This window comes from Glandiceps talaboti, chromosome 13 (genome assembly GCF_964340395.1).
Source record: "Glandiceps talaboti chromosome 13, keGlaTala1.1, whole genome shotgun sequence".
In the NCBI taxonomy this organism is placed as follows: Eukaryota; Metazoa; Hemichordata; class Enteropneusta; family Spengelidae; genus Glandiceps; species Glandiceps talaboti.
This window is the reverse complement of record NC_135561.1, coordinates 268,359-286,989: the sequence shown is the minus strand read 5'-3', so window position 1 is coordinate 286,989 and position 18,631 is coordinate 268,359. Positions and strand designations below refer to the sequence as shown.

Below are 18,631 nucleotides of genomic sequence, written 5' to 3'. Positions count from 1 at the left end.
ATTGTGAAAAAAATACATTGCTGATGGTTATAATATACATCAGTAAACTAAAACTACAATCTACATGTCTTATTAACCAACATTTACCGATATTTACTCACACTATCTGACTAATTGTCAGTGTCAGTGGGTATAAATGACACGTTGACGCCATATTTTAGCCTACTTGTACTCGCTGATGTTGCCTTTTGAACGGTGCATTTAGCAACAAAGTAAACATATTTCATCTCGAATAAATATACTAGCTATTAGAATACCCATCAGGTATCAGGACATGCAGTGCCACAATATATTTGTTTTTCCCATGATACACAAATTGATTCGATTTGCTCCGAGCACTGATATGGAGCATTTTGAATCACCTTTAAGTATTATCAGTTGTGCTGCAGTGTCATTGGCACCAATCTTCTATTGTATCCCATTATTGTGTAATTAGACCAAAGAAGGTAAAATGCCAAGGTCCTGGGGAAGTACTTACATCAAGGCAGCTGGCAAAGAATACTCCATCACTAATGTCAGATCATTTCATCTCAATAATGAGGAAGAAACAGAAGTCACTCAAGAAGATCTGGTCAAAGGTCAGTATTACCCAAAAGCCAAAGGTTACTGTTTAGTTAATTTGGAAATCACTCCACCAGTTAGATTATCAGTGTGTTATTTGAGGTTATCGTTATAACAGTTTAAATTATCACTATATCATTTGAGGTTATCATTATAACAGTTTGAATTATCACTATATCACTTGAGGTTATCATTATTACAGTTTAAATTATCAATATATCACTTGAGGTTATCACCATGACAGTTTAGATTATCAGTATGTCATTTGTGACAGATTATCACTGCATCACTTGAGGTTATCTCTATGACAGTTTAGATTATCAGTATATCATTTGAGGTTATCGTTATAACAGTTTAGATTATCAGTATATCATTTGAGGTTATCGTTATAACAGCTTAAATTATCACTATATCATTTGAGGTTATAACTAATGTCCATGACAGTTTAGATTATCAGTATGTCATTTGAGGTTATCGCTATGACAGTTTAGATTATCACTATATCATTTGAAATTATCGCCATGACTGTTTAGAATATCAATGTATCACTTGAGGTTATCGCTATGACAGTTTAGATTATCACTGTATCACTTGAGGTTATTGCCATGACTGTTTAGATTATCAATGTATCACTTGAGGTTATCACTATGACAGTTTAGATTATCACTACTGTCATTTGACGCTATCGCTATGAAAGTTTAGATTATTAGTATATCATTTGAGGTTATCAGTATGACTGTTTACTATTTCATGTCAAATTATTGATACAAGAATTTAGGTTATTGGTATGTCTTTTCAGGTTATCGCTATGGCAGTGACATCATACCCATGTCAAAGGAAGACATGGACAATATGGCATACAAAGCAGGAAGTAAATGTTTCAAAGTACTTGGATTTACAAAAGCTGAAAATGTAAGTGAACATTGGTACTTTAAGCAATTGATATGCCCTACCTGGAGTAGGCTAAAGAAATAGCCCTTGTATGTACAGCCATCTGTTCATGAGTGCTTGCACATGTTCATAGGTATATCTCTAACATGCAGAAGTCAATTTCTCTCTCTCTCTCTCTCTCTCTCTCTCTCTCTCTCTCTCTCTCTCTCTCTCTCTCTCTCTCTCTCTCTCTCTCTCTCTCTCTCTCTCTCTCTCTCTCTCTCTCTCTCTCTCTCTCTCTCTCTCTCTCTCTCTCTCTCTCTCTCTCTCTCTCTCTCTCTCTCTCTCTCTCTCTCGCTCTCTCGCTCTCTCTCTCTCGCTCTCTCTCTCTCGCTCTCTCGCTCTCTCTCTCTCTCTCTTTGCCTCTCACTTTCTGTCTCTCTTTTGCTTGCTCACTTGCATATACTCTCATTCAGTCTTGCTTTTGTCGCACAGTCCTGCAGTCAATTAACCACACTATGAAACAAGCTAAAATATCCTTTATATACTCATTGGTAAATAATAAATTAACATATGTTTATCTTTGTTTTATTAGATCAAGCGTCATCATTACCTTGGTGAAGGTACCATGGCATTTGTTGGAGAGCCAGGTGACCCAGCGGCAGGTGTTGCTATGTCAGCATTAATAAATGCACTCTATGAAACTAACATGGTTGCCATCATCAAGAAAGTCACCACAAACAGAAGCCAACCCAAAATTGGATTTCTGTCACCGCAAATCAAAGCAAAATATGAGGTAATTGTTACTATGGCAACCATAGCCATAACAGATGTAGGTAATAGGTAGTAGTCAAAATTGGACACTAATTAAAATATGATGTTTAGCTGGGCTACTTGTGTGATTTGATTTCATTGCCTTTATTACTTTTGAACATTCTATGTAGTTTATGTTTACATGGGTTTATTTATTAGTGATTAGCTATCCCACAAACCAGTCTGTGTAGTTTATGTTTACATGGGTATATTTATTAGTAATTAGCTATCCTACAGTCATGTCATGTGGGGATTTTTGTTCTCACCATAGCGATAACCTGAAATGACAGATATTCTACCAGTTTTAAGAATGCATGACTTCAGCATTCTAATAAAAGATTGAGCTTGTGTGTTTGTTTGTCTTTATTGCAGTGTTTATACTTCACAGAATTGCCATTTATGGAAGATATCAGACAGTACACATTTGCATCCCTTTCAGCCAATAAAAAGAACCAACCATCTGGTATGTAACCAATCACTGTATGTGTAAAGTGACCTTCTAAGCATCCAAGCAAAATGAATGTGTACATAAGTATGCTAATTAATGTCTTCATTTTCTCTATTGTTTGTTGTATTGAGTTTACATAACTGAGAAGATAATGTATTTAATGTATAGAACATAAGCTTACATCAACAATTTCAAAACATTTCGAAATTCTTGATAAGTTAACATGTTCATGGGTGAGAACCCCAGATAAGACATGTACTTTATATGAGCAATTTGTGTCAGTCTGTCTGTCTGTCTGTCTTTCATCCAGCCTGTCTGCCTGTTTGTGTAATGGTCTGTCTGTCTGTCTGCCTGTCTGTCTGCCTGACTGCTTGTCTGCCTGACTGCTTGTTTGTCTGTCTGTCTGTCTGGCTGTCTGTCTGTCTGTCTGTCTGTCTGTCTGTCTGTCTGTCTGCCTGATTGTCAGTCTGTCTGTCTGTTTGTCTGTCTGTCTGTCTGTCTGTCTGTCTGTCTGTCTGACTTTCTATCACAATGACAATGAAATGAAGCTTGTAAGATACATTAATGATTCTAGTCACTACATTCCAATCAGACAACAAGAACAGTTTTGGTCTGCAACACATTTCAAGTGATACATAGATAAAATTTAGTATTAAGTTCATTTCTTTTGGATAGACAGATATTCAGTAAAGGCTCTGTGTAAGGAGACTTATTATTCAAAACCAATGTCAAGAAATTTCTTTACATTTAATTGTTTTCTTCAGAGGAACAGTTATCAGCTGTGGACAATCTGATCACAACTATGGACCTTTCTGTATCCAAAGAGTGAGTATAATTTAAGATGTAAATATTTTTATTCAATTCTATCTATCAATTGATCACTCTTACTTCAATTCTATCTATCACTTGATCACTCTTACTTCAATTCTATCTATCACTTGATCACTCTTACTGCAATTCTATCTATCACTTGATCACTCTTACTGCAATTCTATCTATCAATTCATCACTCTTACTTCAATTCTATCTATCAATTCATCACTCTTACTTCAATTCTATCTATCACTTGATCACTCTTACTGCAATTCTATCTATCACTTGATCACTCTTACTTCAATTCTATCTATCACTTGATCACTCTTACTGCAATTCTATCTATCACTTGATCACTCTTACTTCAATTCTATCTATCAATTCATCACTCTTACTTCAATTCTATCTATCACTTGATCACTCTTACTTCAATTCTATCTATCACTTGATCACTCTTACTGCAATTCTATCTATCACTTGATCACTCTTACTTCAATTCTATCTATCACTTGATCACTCTTACTTCAATTCTATCTATCAATTCATCACTCTTACTTCAATTCTATCTATCAATTCATCACTCTTACTTCAATTCTATCTATCACTTGATCACTCTTACTTCAATTCTATCTATCACTTGATCACTCTTACTTCAATTCTATCTATCACTTGATCACTCTTACTGCAATTCTATCTATCAATTCATCACTCTTACTTCAATTCTATCTATCACTTGATCACTCTTACTGCAATTCTATCTATCAATTCATCACTCTTACTGCAATTCTATCTATCACTTGATCACTCTTACTTCAATTCTATCTATCACTTGATCACTCTTACTGCAATTCTATCTATCAATTCATCACTCTTACTTCAATTCTATCTATCACTTGATCACTCTTACTGCAATTCTATCTATCACTTGATCACTCTTACTTCAATTCTATCTATCAATTCATCACTCTTACTTCAATTCTATCTATCACTTGATCACTCTTACTTCAATTCTATCTATCACTTGATCACTCTTACTGCAATTCTATCTATCACTTGATCACTCTTACTGCAATTCTATCTATCACTTGATCACTCTTACTGCAATTCTATCTATCAATTCATCACTCTTACTTCAATTCTATCTATCACTTGATCACTCTTACTGCAATTCTATCTATCAATTCATCACTCTTACTTCAATTCTATCTATCACTTGATCACTCTTACTGCAATTCTATCTATCAATTCATCACTCTTACTTCAATTCTATCTATCACTTGATCACTCTTACTTCAATTCTATCTATCACTTGATCACTCTTACTTCAATTCTATCTATCAATTCATCACTCTTACTTCAATTCTATCTATCACTTGATCACTCTTACTGCAATTCTATCTATCACTTGATCACTCTTACTGCAATTCTATCTATCACTTGATCACTCTTACTTCAATTCTATCTATCAATTCATCACTCTTACTTCAATTCTATCTATCACTTGATCACTCTTACTTCAATTCTATCTATCACTTGATCACTCTTACTTCAATTCTATCTATCACTTGATCACTCTTACTTCAATTCTATCTATCAATTCATCACTCTTACTTCAATTCTATCTATCACTTGATCACTACAGATGTTGTATACATCACTTGCTTTCCCAGATTTGTCATTGCCATCTCACAACTGTCAACCACAAATAACCCATAAAAATAACTGCATTTTTTTTTTGCCAGTGATGAGGATGAGAATGAGAAGGAGGAAGCTCTGAAACCAAAGTTAACCTTTAACCCCTACCTACAGAGGGCATACCAGGTTAGTAGTAACTAAATATAAATTTCTGTCATGTTTAATATGTATGCATTTTGAAAAAAACCCAACTATTTGACCCAACCATCAAACTACCTAACATTGACAATCAGCTGACCATACTGCCACCTAGTGGTCAGCTATAACTACCGGTATGGAATTTGTCATTCTGATGAGGATCGTGAACCAAAACAGATAAAAAAATGTTTGTAACGTAACATATTACCTCATATTTTCTGTCTTCCATGATACCCCGAATTCATGTCCAACTATGTGATTCTTTTTAGTGTCTACAACACAGAGCGTTGAACCCAGATGACCCACTACCAGAGATTGACCGTGTAGTAGAACAGTACTTAAAGCCACCACAAGAAGTGTTGACAAACTGTCAACCACATGTAGAAAAAGTGAGCAAACTGTTCAAGTTAGAGAGGGTTGCCAAGAAGAAGGATGATTCAACTGGTGATAATATATGGAAAGATGGGTAAGTGAACATACTTCTCTATGTATGCTTGTATTTCACCTTTACATGAAATTATACTTACCTTTACAGGAAGTTGTATGTAAGTACTTTACAGGAAGTTGTATGTAGATACTTACCTTTACAGGAAGTTGTAAGTACCTACCTTTACAGGAAGTTGTATGTAAGTACTTACCTTTACAGGAAGTTATATGTAAGTACTTACCTTTACAGGAAGTTGTATGTAAGTACTTACCTTTACAGAAAGTTGTATGTAATTACTTACCTTTACAGGAAGTTGTATGTAAGTACTTACCTTTACAGGAAGTTGTATGTAGTACTTACCTTTACCTTAAATTGTACTTACCATAAAGATTGTTCAGCTTCTCGGCCTGTACTTATATTTTGTATCTTACAACAGTTTTCTTTGATATCCTCAAGACAATCCTAAATTACAATGATAGTTTCTCAAAATTTACAGTGTTGGTTTTAGGTTATCTGAATAACACATTTTGAGGGTTACCTCAACAACAATTGTTAGCTTTTCTCTGTTTGACTTGTGAGGGCTCTGTCTGTCATTTGTATTTCAGAAAGGATGATGGTCCTTCAACAAAGAAAGTTAAGTTAGAAGATGATGGTGACTTCACTATGGAAGGTATTGCCAAGGGTAAAGTGACAGAGGTAGGTTACAATAGTGTTAACCCCAAACCCAATATCCAAACAAACACAATGATGAAATTAGAAAATATATCTGGCTTTGGCCTATTTCATCCTTAGAAAACCTCAGACATTTTAAAGCATAGTACTAAAGATTTGATTAATATAAAATTTAGTTTTTATTTCAAAACTCTTGTCAAGTTTAATACCATAAAATGTGAAAGATTACTCTTTTGATGTCCTTAAAGGACTAATTTTCGATTGCAGGTCAGTATCTCGACACTTCCAACATGTATCAAGCCAACATTTTCACAAATACAGTTCCCAAAATGCAACTTATTTCAAAAATACAGTGACAGATGTCTTTCATAATACCATAGTCCCAACATTAAGAGATAAAAAATCTGTAATACTGTCTAAAATGGCAGTTTCACAGGCGATCTGTGAGCTCTGTGAGTGTGCTACACAGTCAAAGTCATCTAGCATAATGAGTGTCTCTATATGCAGAGTAGGCCTTTGTCAGTGCATGTATGTATATTAGTGAAGTGTTGACTCCCTAGATTTCATTATCGTACCTATAAGTGTAATCATTGTAGTGCCTTGAAGACATCTAACAACAGTCAATATTGAAGTCCAAGATGTCACCAAGTTTTAATATTTTCAGGTTGGTACTGTAGATCCTGTTAAGGATTTCAAGGCTATTATCAGTCAGAAAGATGAAGACAGATTTGCAGAAGGTAAGGCTGGAATCTTAGTTTTTTAAAAAATGATGGCGTGATTGATCTATCTGCCATATAGAATTGGAGAATCTTTCTGTACATACAATAACACTTTTTTTTTTACACTTTCATTTATTTTGTTACAGTTTATTGAGTGACAAACAGACTTTTCCAAGTTGAAAAACACAGTAAAGTTGCAAAATAATACCCCTTTCTCATCCAAACGGCTACTTTGAATGTTTACACACATTTCTACATATTGTGTTAACAGCTGCAAAACAAATGCAGGAACGGATACTATCTTTGATCCTGGATTCATTCCGACATCAGTTCTATGAGAAAGCAATGGATTGCTTAAAGGTCCTTAGGGAGGAGTCAGCTAAGGTAAGTAGTAACAATGGATTGCTTGAATGTGTTAAGGGAGGCGTCAGCCAAGGTATTAAGTTGTAACAATGTATTACTAGAAGGTGTTAAGGGAGGCGTCGGCCAAAGTAAGTAGTAACTATCGATTGCTAGAAGGTGTTAAGGGAGGCGTCAGCCAAAGTAAGTAGTAGCTATGGATTGGATAAAATATTCGTTTGGGGTCCATAGGCATCAAATTGATTTGAATATTTATTTGACAGGTACACCTATAATAAGACTACAAATGTGGAAGAGAATGAATACTATGAGAAGCTTTTATAGGCCATATTCTAGTTTAACCTTGCAATCATTGTCAAAAGAAGTATTACAAGAGGTAGTCCCAGATGAGGACAAATGAAGGCTATGCTACATGTTAGTACATGAAGCAGAAGAATATGTGATGTAATGATCTTTTGTAAATACTCTCAATATTTGATGGTGAAATATTTCTCTGTTCTTAGCTTGGTGAGCCAGAAATGTTCAATAAGTTTCTGAAGAAGCTGAAAGAAACGTTAAAAGAGAAAAACAGAATGAACTTCTTTGAAGAAATGGTAAAAGGTAAGATGTCTACGTAATATGTGTTTATCCACAGTTGTATTGGGCACCACTTTAACGTTTCAGTTAGAAAATATTGTTTGCCCCACTATGATTGATTAAGTAAGACGACCTTATTTATCCAAGTAAAAGCCCATGACTGTATTAAGCTCCCCCCCCACCATGAGGAATGAAGTCAGACAACAATATCTGTTCAACTATATGCCCAAGCCCCTGTTTGTAAGCCAGTTTTCAATATACTCTTACAGCAATTCTGCCATTGCATCAGTTGCCTAGAGTCTACGGTAAACAAAACACTAATTTCACATAGGTTGGCATTACCATCTGTGTGTGTGTGTGTGTGTGTGTGTGTGTGTGTGTGTGTGTGTGTGTGTGTGTGTGTGCGCACCCTCATATCATGCACAGAGCGATTTCAACCAAACTTGGCACAAACACAACATTCTATGTGAGACATGTGCACATCACTATGTTTTACGACTGAATCAAATGGCAACCATATTTGTTGTATGTGTGTTCACCCTGATATCTCTGGCATGCACCAACCAATGTCAAGCAAACCTGGCACAATTATTAAATTTCAGAATATACATCATAAAAACACATAAAACACACAAGTTGGGGGGGGGGGGGGGCTATGTCTTCGATTGAAAGCTTGATTCCAGAATGAAAATGATTACACAGATGTTGATAGATTACTAGTTTTGGTTTCCAAGTTTCTCCAAGATTTCAGCACCACTACAGTGACATGAAAATATAAGACTTGGTATAAAGATCAGTCTGCTTCTAGTTTGTTTTCAGAAAAATAGAGATAATTGACATTTATTCTTGTCTGTTTTGATTTCAGAGTCTGTAACATTGATTGATTCTAGTGAATCAAGGGAAAGTAGTGTCAGTAAAGGAGAAGCCAAAAAGGTCAGGTCATAGGTTAAAGGTCAAATATAAGTCTTTTTCATCCCATGTTCTATGGTGTTCCTATGGTACTGGGAAAAGGAATATTAGTTACAATTGGTTAATATGTACACCAAAATGTGGACTGTAACAGTAATTTGCATGAATTTTCATGTAGTTCACCAAAGCTTTCGCCAGGTATCCACTATGGTTTCATCAGTGTGTTCTGAAGTCACAACACATGCATGTCTTCATACAACTGTGCTAAATTCTCAAAAGTTGGTAACATCCCCCATCACAGTTCATAAATGGTTGTAAAGTTCAAATATGAATAGCTTCTTAGCCCCTCTCCTAAATCAGTCCAACTTGTGATCCAAAATTGTTACATTGTCTGGGTCGAATGAATGACCTGAGTGGTCCTTGTATAGATGTCTGGAGACTTCCAGACAGCTTGGCAGCTCAAGAATTTTGGACAATTGTCTATGTGACTTTAGAAAACACTGATGGGGCATGGTGGATACTTGGAGAAAGCTTTGGTGAGCTATTTGGAAATTTTGGTGCAAAACAAAGTTAACTTCATGAACTTAGACTGAACGGTTACACAGATGAGCTTTCATCATAGTAATTTTCATCATTCAAATACCAACCCATCATGAGATAGGACATCAGTCACAAGATATATCCCTAAAAATATAGTCCCAATATTTCAACCCAAGTTCAGTATTCACAGCATATTGTTGATACAATTCTACAAGCTGAACTAGTAATGATGCCAAAGTCACTGAGATATAAAGGGCCAACATTAAATCCAGGGCTTGAAATTTGCACTAGTCCAAGGCATACAGACTACATAGCATCATATCTATGCTACTAAACATCACATTTTTGTGCCTTATCTAATTTCCTTTTCTTGTACAGTTCTTAGAAGAAGAGAAGAAAATGGAAGAAGAGCCAGAAGAAAAACAACAAGATGATGATTCTGAAGATCTAGTGAGTTGATTTCTATTTCTCAACCCACCTACATTCACAACTCCTCCTCCTCCTCCTACTCACAGTAGAATAGTTCAGTGAAATGGGAGGACACTATGTAGTGTTTGATTTGTATGGACTTTCAGTGTAATGGGGGGACACTATGTAGTGTTTGATTTGTATGGACTTCCAGTGTAATGGGGGGACACTATGTAGTGTTTGATTTGTATGGACTTTCAGTGTAATGGGAGGACACTATGTAGTGTTTGATTTGTATGGACTTCCAGTGTAATGGGAGGACACTATGTAGTGTTTGATTTGTATGGACTTGCAGTGTAATGGGAGGACACTATGTAGTGTTTGATTTGTATGGACTTCCAGTGTAATGGGAGGACACTATGTAGTGTTTGATTTGTATGGACTTTCAGTGTAATGGGAGGACACTATGTAGTGTTTGATTTGTATGGACTTCCAGTGTACTAGTAAATTATCATGGCCTTCCCATTTTGTACACTATTTTAATTGTAGGATGATTATATCCACATCACTTAGTAGACACTGTTATCAACCATTAATCTATATAACCTATCTTTTGCCATGATAAGTTATAGTTTGTGTCTTTGTTGTCGAAACTCAGGTTGCCATAGTCATACAAATAATATTGTTTCAAACAAATATTCATAATGCGTTAGTATTTTTGCAAAGTAAAGCTTATGTGTTTGGAAGACATGTTTACTTTGATCCAAGTAATGGTGTCATGTAACTGTTTTATTTTATTTTCAGCTTGCAATGATGGAGTAAGAAGACATGGGCCAAAAAATACAAGTCCAGCATTAGGAAAGTAGTCCTTGATACTTCAACTGTATGCTTGACTTTGGAGTACATGTACATCTTTACTACATCAATTCATCATATACTATAAATTTATGGAATTTTTTCAATTGATATTTTGATACATATCTTATAAGCATATTGAGGAGACTCAATGACAAGTTACTGTGACTGTAAGCTTTCCCTGCTGGTCACTATGTAACCTAAACTAATAGTTGAAGAGGCATGCCAGAAATTTCGCTAAAAAGCACATACATGTAATTCAATCCCAGGTTCTTACATTAGTGTTATCTTATCAATGGAACTATGGGGATTAAGTATGTTTGTTTGATTAGGTATGTTCATTCTTTTGTTCTGGGCCAACGTGTTCTGTAGCTTTGCCAAACAGTTGTTTTTCACAGTAACCTTAATTTGGACATTAACAAGAAGAATGGCATATATATCAATGTGTATGGAATCAGTCACTAACCTAGAAGGCAGATATAAATAGAGAGGATGTATAATCAGTTTTTCAAGCAAAGTATACAGAAATCAAATTAATTTGTCTAGTATGTTTATCAGATTTTCTAAGGAGAATTATTGTCCAAGCTGACAACAGGTAACATATTTTAACTCAGAACTTTCCTTAGGAGCATTATTGTCAAAGCTGACAACAGGTAGCATGTTTTGACTCAGAACTTTCCTCTATCAAAAACAGTCAATAAATTGTTTATTATTACATTATAGAAAAGTTGTTGATATGACATGGTATATAGTAATTTAAATGCGTTATAGAGTCTTGTTTTGTTTTGTTAGCTATCTGTATAGCCATAGAGGTTGTATTCAATGTCTTTTGTATTATCTATCTGTATAGCCATAGAGGTTGTATTCAATGTCTTTCTGTATAGCCATAGAGGTTGTATTCAATATCTTTTGTATTATCTGTCATCAAATAAAACACAAGTCATTTTACTTTTAAAATTGTTGATGTCACATTTTTAGCACAGTTGAACTAAGATTCAGTAGTGCTTATGTCATGGAGAAGTGAGTGTGTGTGTGTGTGTGTGTGTGTGTGTGTGTGTGTGTGTGTGTGTGGTGTGTGTGTGTGTGCATGTGTGTGTGTGTGTGTGTGTGTGTGTGTGTGTGTGTGTGTGTGTGTGTTTGTGTTAGTGTTTGTGAAAGAGTCAAAAAGTGCTTAGGTGATTGTAGATAGGGGGGGGGGGGGGGTACGGGGCATATGCCACTATCTCAATACTGACCTAACATTTTGACGCCAATCATGCTAATTAATTCACACAAATCTTGCCAAAAATAATCAGTTCTAGCCATTGCCCCAAACAATGTGTGTACCAATTTCGGCGGTTTGAATCGAGTCATGTCGTTGTAGAGAAAATTATGACACACACACCCACCCACCCACGGTGACCCCCCCCCCACACACACACACATATGTACGTACGTACGTACGTACGTACGTACGTACGTACGTACAACCATAAAACTTTCCCCACACAGAAAATAACAGTTATAAAATCTGAGCTTTTATTAACTTTCTAACTCAGTTTACAAAAAAGAGAGCGGAAACGAAAAGAAAATTTCCATGTCAACATTTTGTTGGACTTGAGCAAACAGAGAGTGGGTTCAAAGAAGATGTAATTTTGGTGTGCCATGTCTTATATCAAGGTAACAATCTAATAAAGCTGCTAACCTTTTTAAAGATTAATTTACTAAATTCACAATCACTATGAAGGGCCTTGAGGGTAGACCCAGTCATCGCATCAAGAGAAACTGACCGGGTCTTGTTTTAATTTTAATTTTCTTATTCTCTGTTATTGTTGGTCACAGATCAATCCTTTGCTATTTTCAAAGTTTCAATATAAACTTACAAATTATTAATAAGTCACCTATTCATTTAGCTTTCTATTGACCAAACTGTTGATCAGTAAAATCACCTATTTATGTATTATCTTTGGTAGAGGGGTGGGATGGAGTTGATTTTCACTCACTTCTACTTTCCACTCAGTAGCTCTTTCCTTGTCTATTGGCCAATAGTATATATAAGAAAAATGTGTGTGTAGGGGGGGGGGGGGGGGGGCAGATACCTAATGATTGCTTTAATGTTCTGTGGGGGGATACTCAATGATTGTTTTAATGATCTGTGGCCGGGGGGGGGGGGGGGGAGGGGGGGGGGCAGATACCCAATTATTGCTTTCCTCCCTTTGTGTCAGAGTATTCAAAAGTACATAAAAGAAGAAGAATCTGCTTATTTCGTTACTTTCTAATGACCACTAGCTATGGTATGCCTATGTACACACTATACGCTTATCTGCAGCTGTTTATTGACCAATCATATTTCTACAAAAGACATCTGTTCAATGTATATTGGCCAATGGTATTTATAGGAAAGACATTTATTGTTAGTTCTTTCCTTGTCTATTGGCCAATATTGTATATAGGAAAGACACCTGTTGATTCTTACCCTGTCTACTGGCCAATAGGATATACACGAAAGACACTTGTTAGTATTTTTTTTCCTTCTCTATTGGCCAATAGTATTTATACAAAAGACACCTATTGATTCTTTCTCTGTCTATTGCCAATTGTACTTCTAGAAAGACATCAGTCGATTCCTTATATGCCTATTGGTCAACAGTGTCTATAGAAAATACCTGGTAATTCCTGTCCTATCTACTAGCCAATGGTATATGCAGGAAAACCACCTGTTGATTCTTACCCTGTCTATTGGCCAATAGCATACAAAAAAGACACTAGTTAATTTCTTTGTCTATTGACCAATAACATGAATAGAAAAGACACCTGTTATTCCTTCCTAGTCTATTGACCAATAGTATCAATAGAAAAAAAAACATGTTGATTCTTTCCTGGTCCATTGACCAATAGTACCTGAAGGAAAAACACCTTTATTGACATAATAAAATGACTCAAAATTTGCCCTTCTTGAAATATTTTTAAAAGATTCTAGAAACATATTATATAAATGATGTGATTGCTTATACAAGAATTTTTTTAAAAACACGAAAGACACCAACAAATTGTAGTTGCTCTATGGGTTTTCTTGTACAGCTATGATCTCTGTATTACAGTCTGCCATTCTTGACATCCTTACAACCCAGTTTGGTACTTGGTCAACCAGTGCTTGGTCCTTTGTTATGGCAAGATGTGGGTAATAATGAACAAACAATTGATCTATCAAACATAGTGTTAGATCACTTATCAAATTATCTAAGACTTCGTACTCAAGTCCTCGAAGGTTTATTCTCATCACAACAAACTCTTTTTTGGACACATAACTACGTAGCCATTGGCTAAAATTGATACTGAATGCTGAAATGTATCCTGGGTCCAGTTGCATTTCAACGTCACGGATAAGGTTATGACGCCGTGATGGCGCACCTGTCCTGTTGATTGGAAATTTGAGACCTTCATCATGCACCCAAACTGCCATGTTACTATACAACGAAAATTTAAATCTTTCTTCCAATTTTAACAGATCTTTGGTACATTTTTCATCAGCCTCGAACGAATAAACTCTCCATTTCCAGGGATCGTAATCCATCGTCATCTCAAACAGCTCATCGTTTTTGGAAAACTTTCCCTTGTAGAACTTCAACAGAGCGTTGCCTTTCCCCGACCCAGCATCTATGAATACGCCCTCTGTCTGCATAACGATGAGAGGCCGGTTGATCAAGTTAAGGTCATAGGGCATCCCCCATTCTTTAGACAAATCACTGACGCGTTTCAAGTCCAAGTTCAATTGATAATATTCTCCATAGAGGTTTAGTAGAAAAAGGCAGCATACAATGACGAAGAAAATTGTTATGTGTCTCCAAAGACGTGATCTCCTCATGCTTGGATTCTATAGTCTGGGAATGACGTGTATCATTTAGATCCAAACACTAAAGTGTAACACCTGAAACGATGAATACTTCCTACTGGGCAAGTTGAAAAAAAAATGAAACACAAAATTAGTAATATATACGGTAATCCTTTTAAAAGCTTATGATATATATTGATACAGACGGGCCGGTAAAATTGTCTGTCAATACTGAATACTGAATTTAAATACGTGTAAATCTAAATGGGTTTCAAATATAAACTTCATACACTAACTCACGACAACTTCACTTCCCATACCAATATTCTTCTAAGCAACTTAAATTTACTCGCCTCTTAGCTAAATCAAAACCAAATGAATTTACAACTTGTAAAATTACAGTTTCTAGTTCTTTGTGTACGTCGTTATAATAATTGATAATTACCGAGATGTATGTTCATCCTTCACACATCATACTAATATAATACATAGAAACGACACGAAACGAAATAATCATAAATTAAAAAATACATTACCCTTTCATCTTTTTAAGTCGCAGTATTACGTCACTTAAATTTCAAGAATGGGATAAATACTGAATTTCTCTTGGCATTTTCAGCATAATTCTTAGTCAGAATTATTTGTGGAGACATGAAATGTACACACACAGTCTGCAACGTGGTCGTTCTGCTATACAATGATACGTTGACCCATGTATGAAACAGCTGTGAATGTATGTATGTCCATCTAGTTATAATTAATCCCTTATCAGCAATTCGCATGCGCCAGGAAAAGTCTGTTAAAACGGTAGATGTTCCACATTTGCTAAGCATTAAATAGGGGAATTTTGCGGACAGTATCAATATTTTCATAAATTAATCGCGACTGAAAAGGTGTTTTTTTTAAATAACACCAGTGCCTTTCAATGTTCACCCCATCCGTTTTATTTTTTTTATCGTCGACTCTTTATTTTTAAAAATCAGACAAAACTTCCAACAATTCTGGCGTTTGTTGACCTTAACCCTCGTACGGTATCAGTTTCTAAATATTACATTGCACATTGAGAAATTAAATGTGTATTCTGACAAATTGGATTCTATTGGAAAAAGTATGGACAACCAAATTGTCACCGTTTGTTATAGACTATTTCTCTAGCGATGATGACTAAGGACAAACGGCATAAAAGTCTAACAGTAATACAATGATGAAGCTATCCCGTCATATAAAATCTGTGCAAATTATGACTTATTAAAGCATATAATTTATGGACTTACAAAGATGTCAGAGTCGGGCGTATTATTCAATTATTTCATCTGTTGTAATTTTTTGCTTTGTATTTGTTTAACATTTCGTAAAATATTATTTAATGTATGCATTAATAGTAACATATCTACGACATACACATGCCCATTCAGATTTAATCCAGTGACATCTGCCGCAATACGCCGACAATGGTTGCATGGGAACGCTAAACGTGGACAGATAGATATTTCTAGTAATCATTTCTAAAACTCAGACAAGCGTGTCTTATGTTAAATATTCACAATTCGGCCCAATCGAAACATTTTTAATAAGGAAAATTAAAATAATTACTATTTCATTATTTAAATATGTGTGGATTGTGGTTACTATAGTTACTATAGGTGGGTGCGCGTCAGAGTGTAAATGTCTTAACACCAGTGAGTCAAACTATTGTAGAGGGGTCTATTTGGTATATCACCTTTTTTATGAAATGGTTCTGAGTCAATAATTTTAATGTACCGACTTCGAGTTCATTACACTTCAGACAACTATTGGCTTGGATGAACAAGTCGTATCATTTTTTGCAGGCATTGTATCAGTGTGTGCAGTGGTTAAACATAATTTTCCAAGTCTCATTTCGTCTATTTATGCGGTCATGACGTGTTTATACAATACCATCTATGGTTTCAAGTTATCGGCTGTGACACAGATTATTCAAATTACTGAGCGATGTTAACTTCAGCTGACGCGATTCGTCGTTCAGCATAGATTGGACTACATGTGAAATGCGTCGTTTTTACAGGTTTTTTAAATATGCCGTAGTTTTTGTCATTTTTGTCACGATGTGTCGCATGATTTGCCGAGAACCGGAGAGAATTGTTGTAAGATACATACCAATGACAGTAAAAGTCGCAGATTTGATGAAATCTGAACAAAATGAAAACGCTGATGAACGACTCGATACTCTAGTTGCGCATGTCCGAACTCCTATCGCCATGGATGGAAACACAACACTATCAACGGGAAAAGAACATTCAGCAGTTGAAGGAGTCACCAACAGTGCATTTTTCGAAGAAAATATCTTCGATAAGAAAGTACACGTTCTAATCTTGGCTTCTTTTCGAGGTGGCTCTACATTCGTCGGTGAACTTTTCAACGCCAATGACGATTTTTTCTATTCGTACGAACCAGGAAGAACTTTACTAAAATGTATGCAGATGTCTAACTTACCCTATAGTCTCGTCCGTCCAAAACACGTGGAAATGTTAAACGATATTTTCAGGTGTAATTTTACGTCTGATTTAATGCGTTGCTATGCATCTGACTTGGCGAAAAGTCCTCTGAGGAAGCGGACAAGAGAAATACCTCTCCTTACTCCGTCAATATTGTGTTCCGACAGGTGGCCGCAATTTATTCCACCATCTAAGCAATGTGCTACCGTGAAAACTGATATATTGCATGATTTGTGTCGGGAACGAAAACATGTTGTTATCAAATCTATACGTCTTTACGATTTGAATGACATAGTGACGCTTCTACACGACCCTTCCCTAAATGTGAAAGTTATTCATGTTATCCGAGACCCTCGCGGTAAAGCGCCCTCATGGATGGAACGACGACTTGTTAGTAAGTCGAATTACACTCTCGCAGACTTGAAGGAAAAAGTTATCGTTAACATGAAAAGATATTGTGGATATGCTCTTGACAATTTACTTATTGGTCTTGCGATGAGAAATTGGCTTAAAAACCGTTACAAGGCCGTGAAATATGAAGACATTGCTTTGAATCCACTTGAAATGACCCAAGACATTTACAATTTTGTTGGTTTGCCAGTTCCAGACTCGGTAGTTTCATGGGTGCAAAACAATACAAAATACAATGATGGTGGTCCCTTTGACACAACCAGAAACTCTGCGGAGGCAGCGTTGGCATGGAAACGGACTTTATCGCCAGATGCTATTGAGAGGATACAGGAACTTTCCCCTTGTAAAGAGTTCATGTTAATTGCTGGCTATATGCCAGTATATAGCATGGGAGAATTAAACGATAAAAACAATACATTCCTGGATTCTTTTCCAACACAATACATTCCGAACTTGAAATACAAAGAAGATCAGTACTCTTCATTATTTTGGACTCCTTAGACAGAAGAACTAGCAAATAACTAGAGTACAATTTTGGTCATACTTCAAAAGAATACTTTTTCTTATTCAAACTTTTCATAACTAATATTGTGAGTTGAAACTGCTGCAGATATTTTAAAAGAAATGTCAAAATCTAGTATGTCATTTTCATGATAATAACCAATATGAGTAAACTTTACATCATAGAATCAAACTTTGCAACAGAAATGTAATTTCATCTATACACCAAAGATTTTACACCAAGATTTACTTGACAGACATATGTACCAAGCCTGTTAACATCACGATCTGTGATTTTGCTTCACTAACAACTTGTAATGCTAGTGATGGCAAATGATTAATTTAGCCATGCCCCAATGACAGTTATCATGCTTTTTTGTAGATATTTGTGTCACTCTTGTGTTCATCTCTACAAGAGCACATTTACATTTACGTTATCACTCCTCATTGTGACCAATCAGTTTGAGTGTTCATTTACATAATGACTTCATTTGAATATAGTCACTTAGGCTGACATACATTATCACTCCTCATTGTGACCAATCAGTTTGAGTGTATTTTTTCACAGCAATCAGTTTGAGTATATAATTTTCAAATCATTACTAGTACTAGCAGTGAGACAGGGACGCA

At 35.7% G+C, this 18,631-nt stretch overlaps 2 protein-coding genes across 3 annotated transcripts in view; both read left to right on the top strand.

The window, feature by feature from the left end:
- LOC144445127 (X-ray repair cross-complementing protein 5-like) overlaps positions 1 to 11,722 on the top strand; it is a 44,776-nt gene extending 33,054 nt beyond the window's left edge. For both annotated transcript variants that reach the window (XM_078134684.1, XM_078134685.1), the window contains exons 8-21: positions 437 to 578; positions 1,361 to 1,473; positions 2,027 to 2,227; positions 2,617 to 2,707; positions 3,457 to 3,517; positions 5,248 to 5,326; positions 5,608 to 5,804; positions 6,371 to 6,461; positions 7,102 to 7,174; positions 7,428 to 7,540; positions 8,020 to 8,116; positions 8,958 to 9,025; positions 9,920 to 9,991; positions 10,754 to 11,722. In XM_078134684.1, the coding sequence (XP_077990810.1) occupies positions 437 to 578; positions 1,361 to 1,473; positions 2,027 to 2,227; positions 2,617 to 2,707; positions 3,457 to 3,517; positions 5,248 to 5,326; positions 5,608 to 5,804; positions 6,371 to 6,461; positions 7,102 to 7,174; positions 7,428 to 7,540; positions 8,020 to 8,116; positions 8,958 to 9,025; positions 9,920 to 9,991; positions 10,754 to 10,771 (1,416 nt within the window). In that variant the 3' untranslated portion in view covers positions 10,772 to 11,722. The remainder of the gene's footprint in view (positions 1 to 436; positions 579 to 1,360; positions 1,474 to 2,026; positions 2,228 to 2,616; positions 2,708 to 3,456; positions 3,518 to 5,247; positions 5,327 to 5,607; positions 5,805 to 6,370; positions 6,462 to 7,101; positions 7,175 to 7,427; positions 7,541 to 8,019; positions 8,117 to 8,957; positions 9,026 to 9,919; positions 9,992 to 10,753) is intronic.
- Positions 11,723 to 16,699: 4,977 nt separating this feature from the next.
- LOC144444857 (carbohydrate sulfotransferase 1-like) lies at positions 16,700 to 18,001 on the top strand. The gene has a single exon (XM_078134408.1). It carries the CDS (start codon positions 16,700 to 16,702, stop codon positions 17,999 to 18,001), a length of 1,302 nt encoding a protein of 433 aa, XP_077990534.1.
- Positions 18,002 to 18,631: the final 630 nt, after the last annotated feature.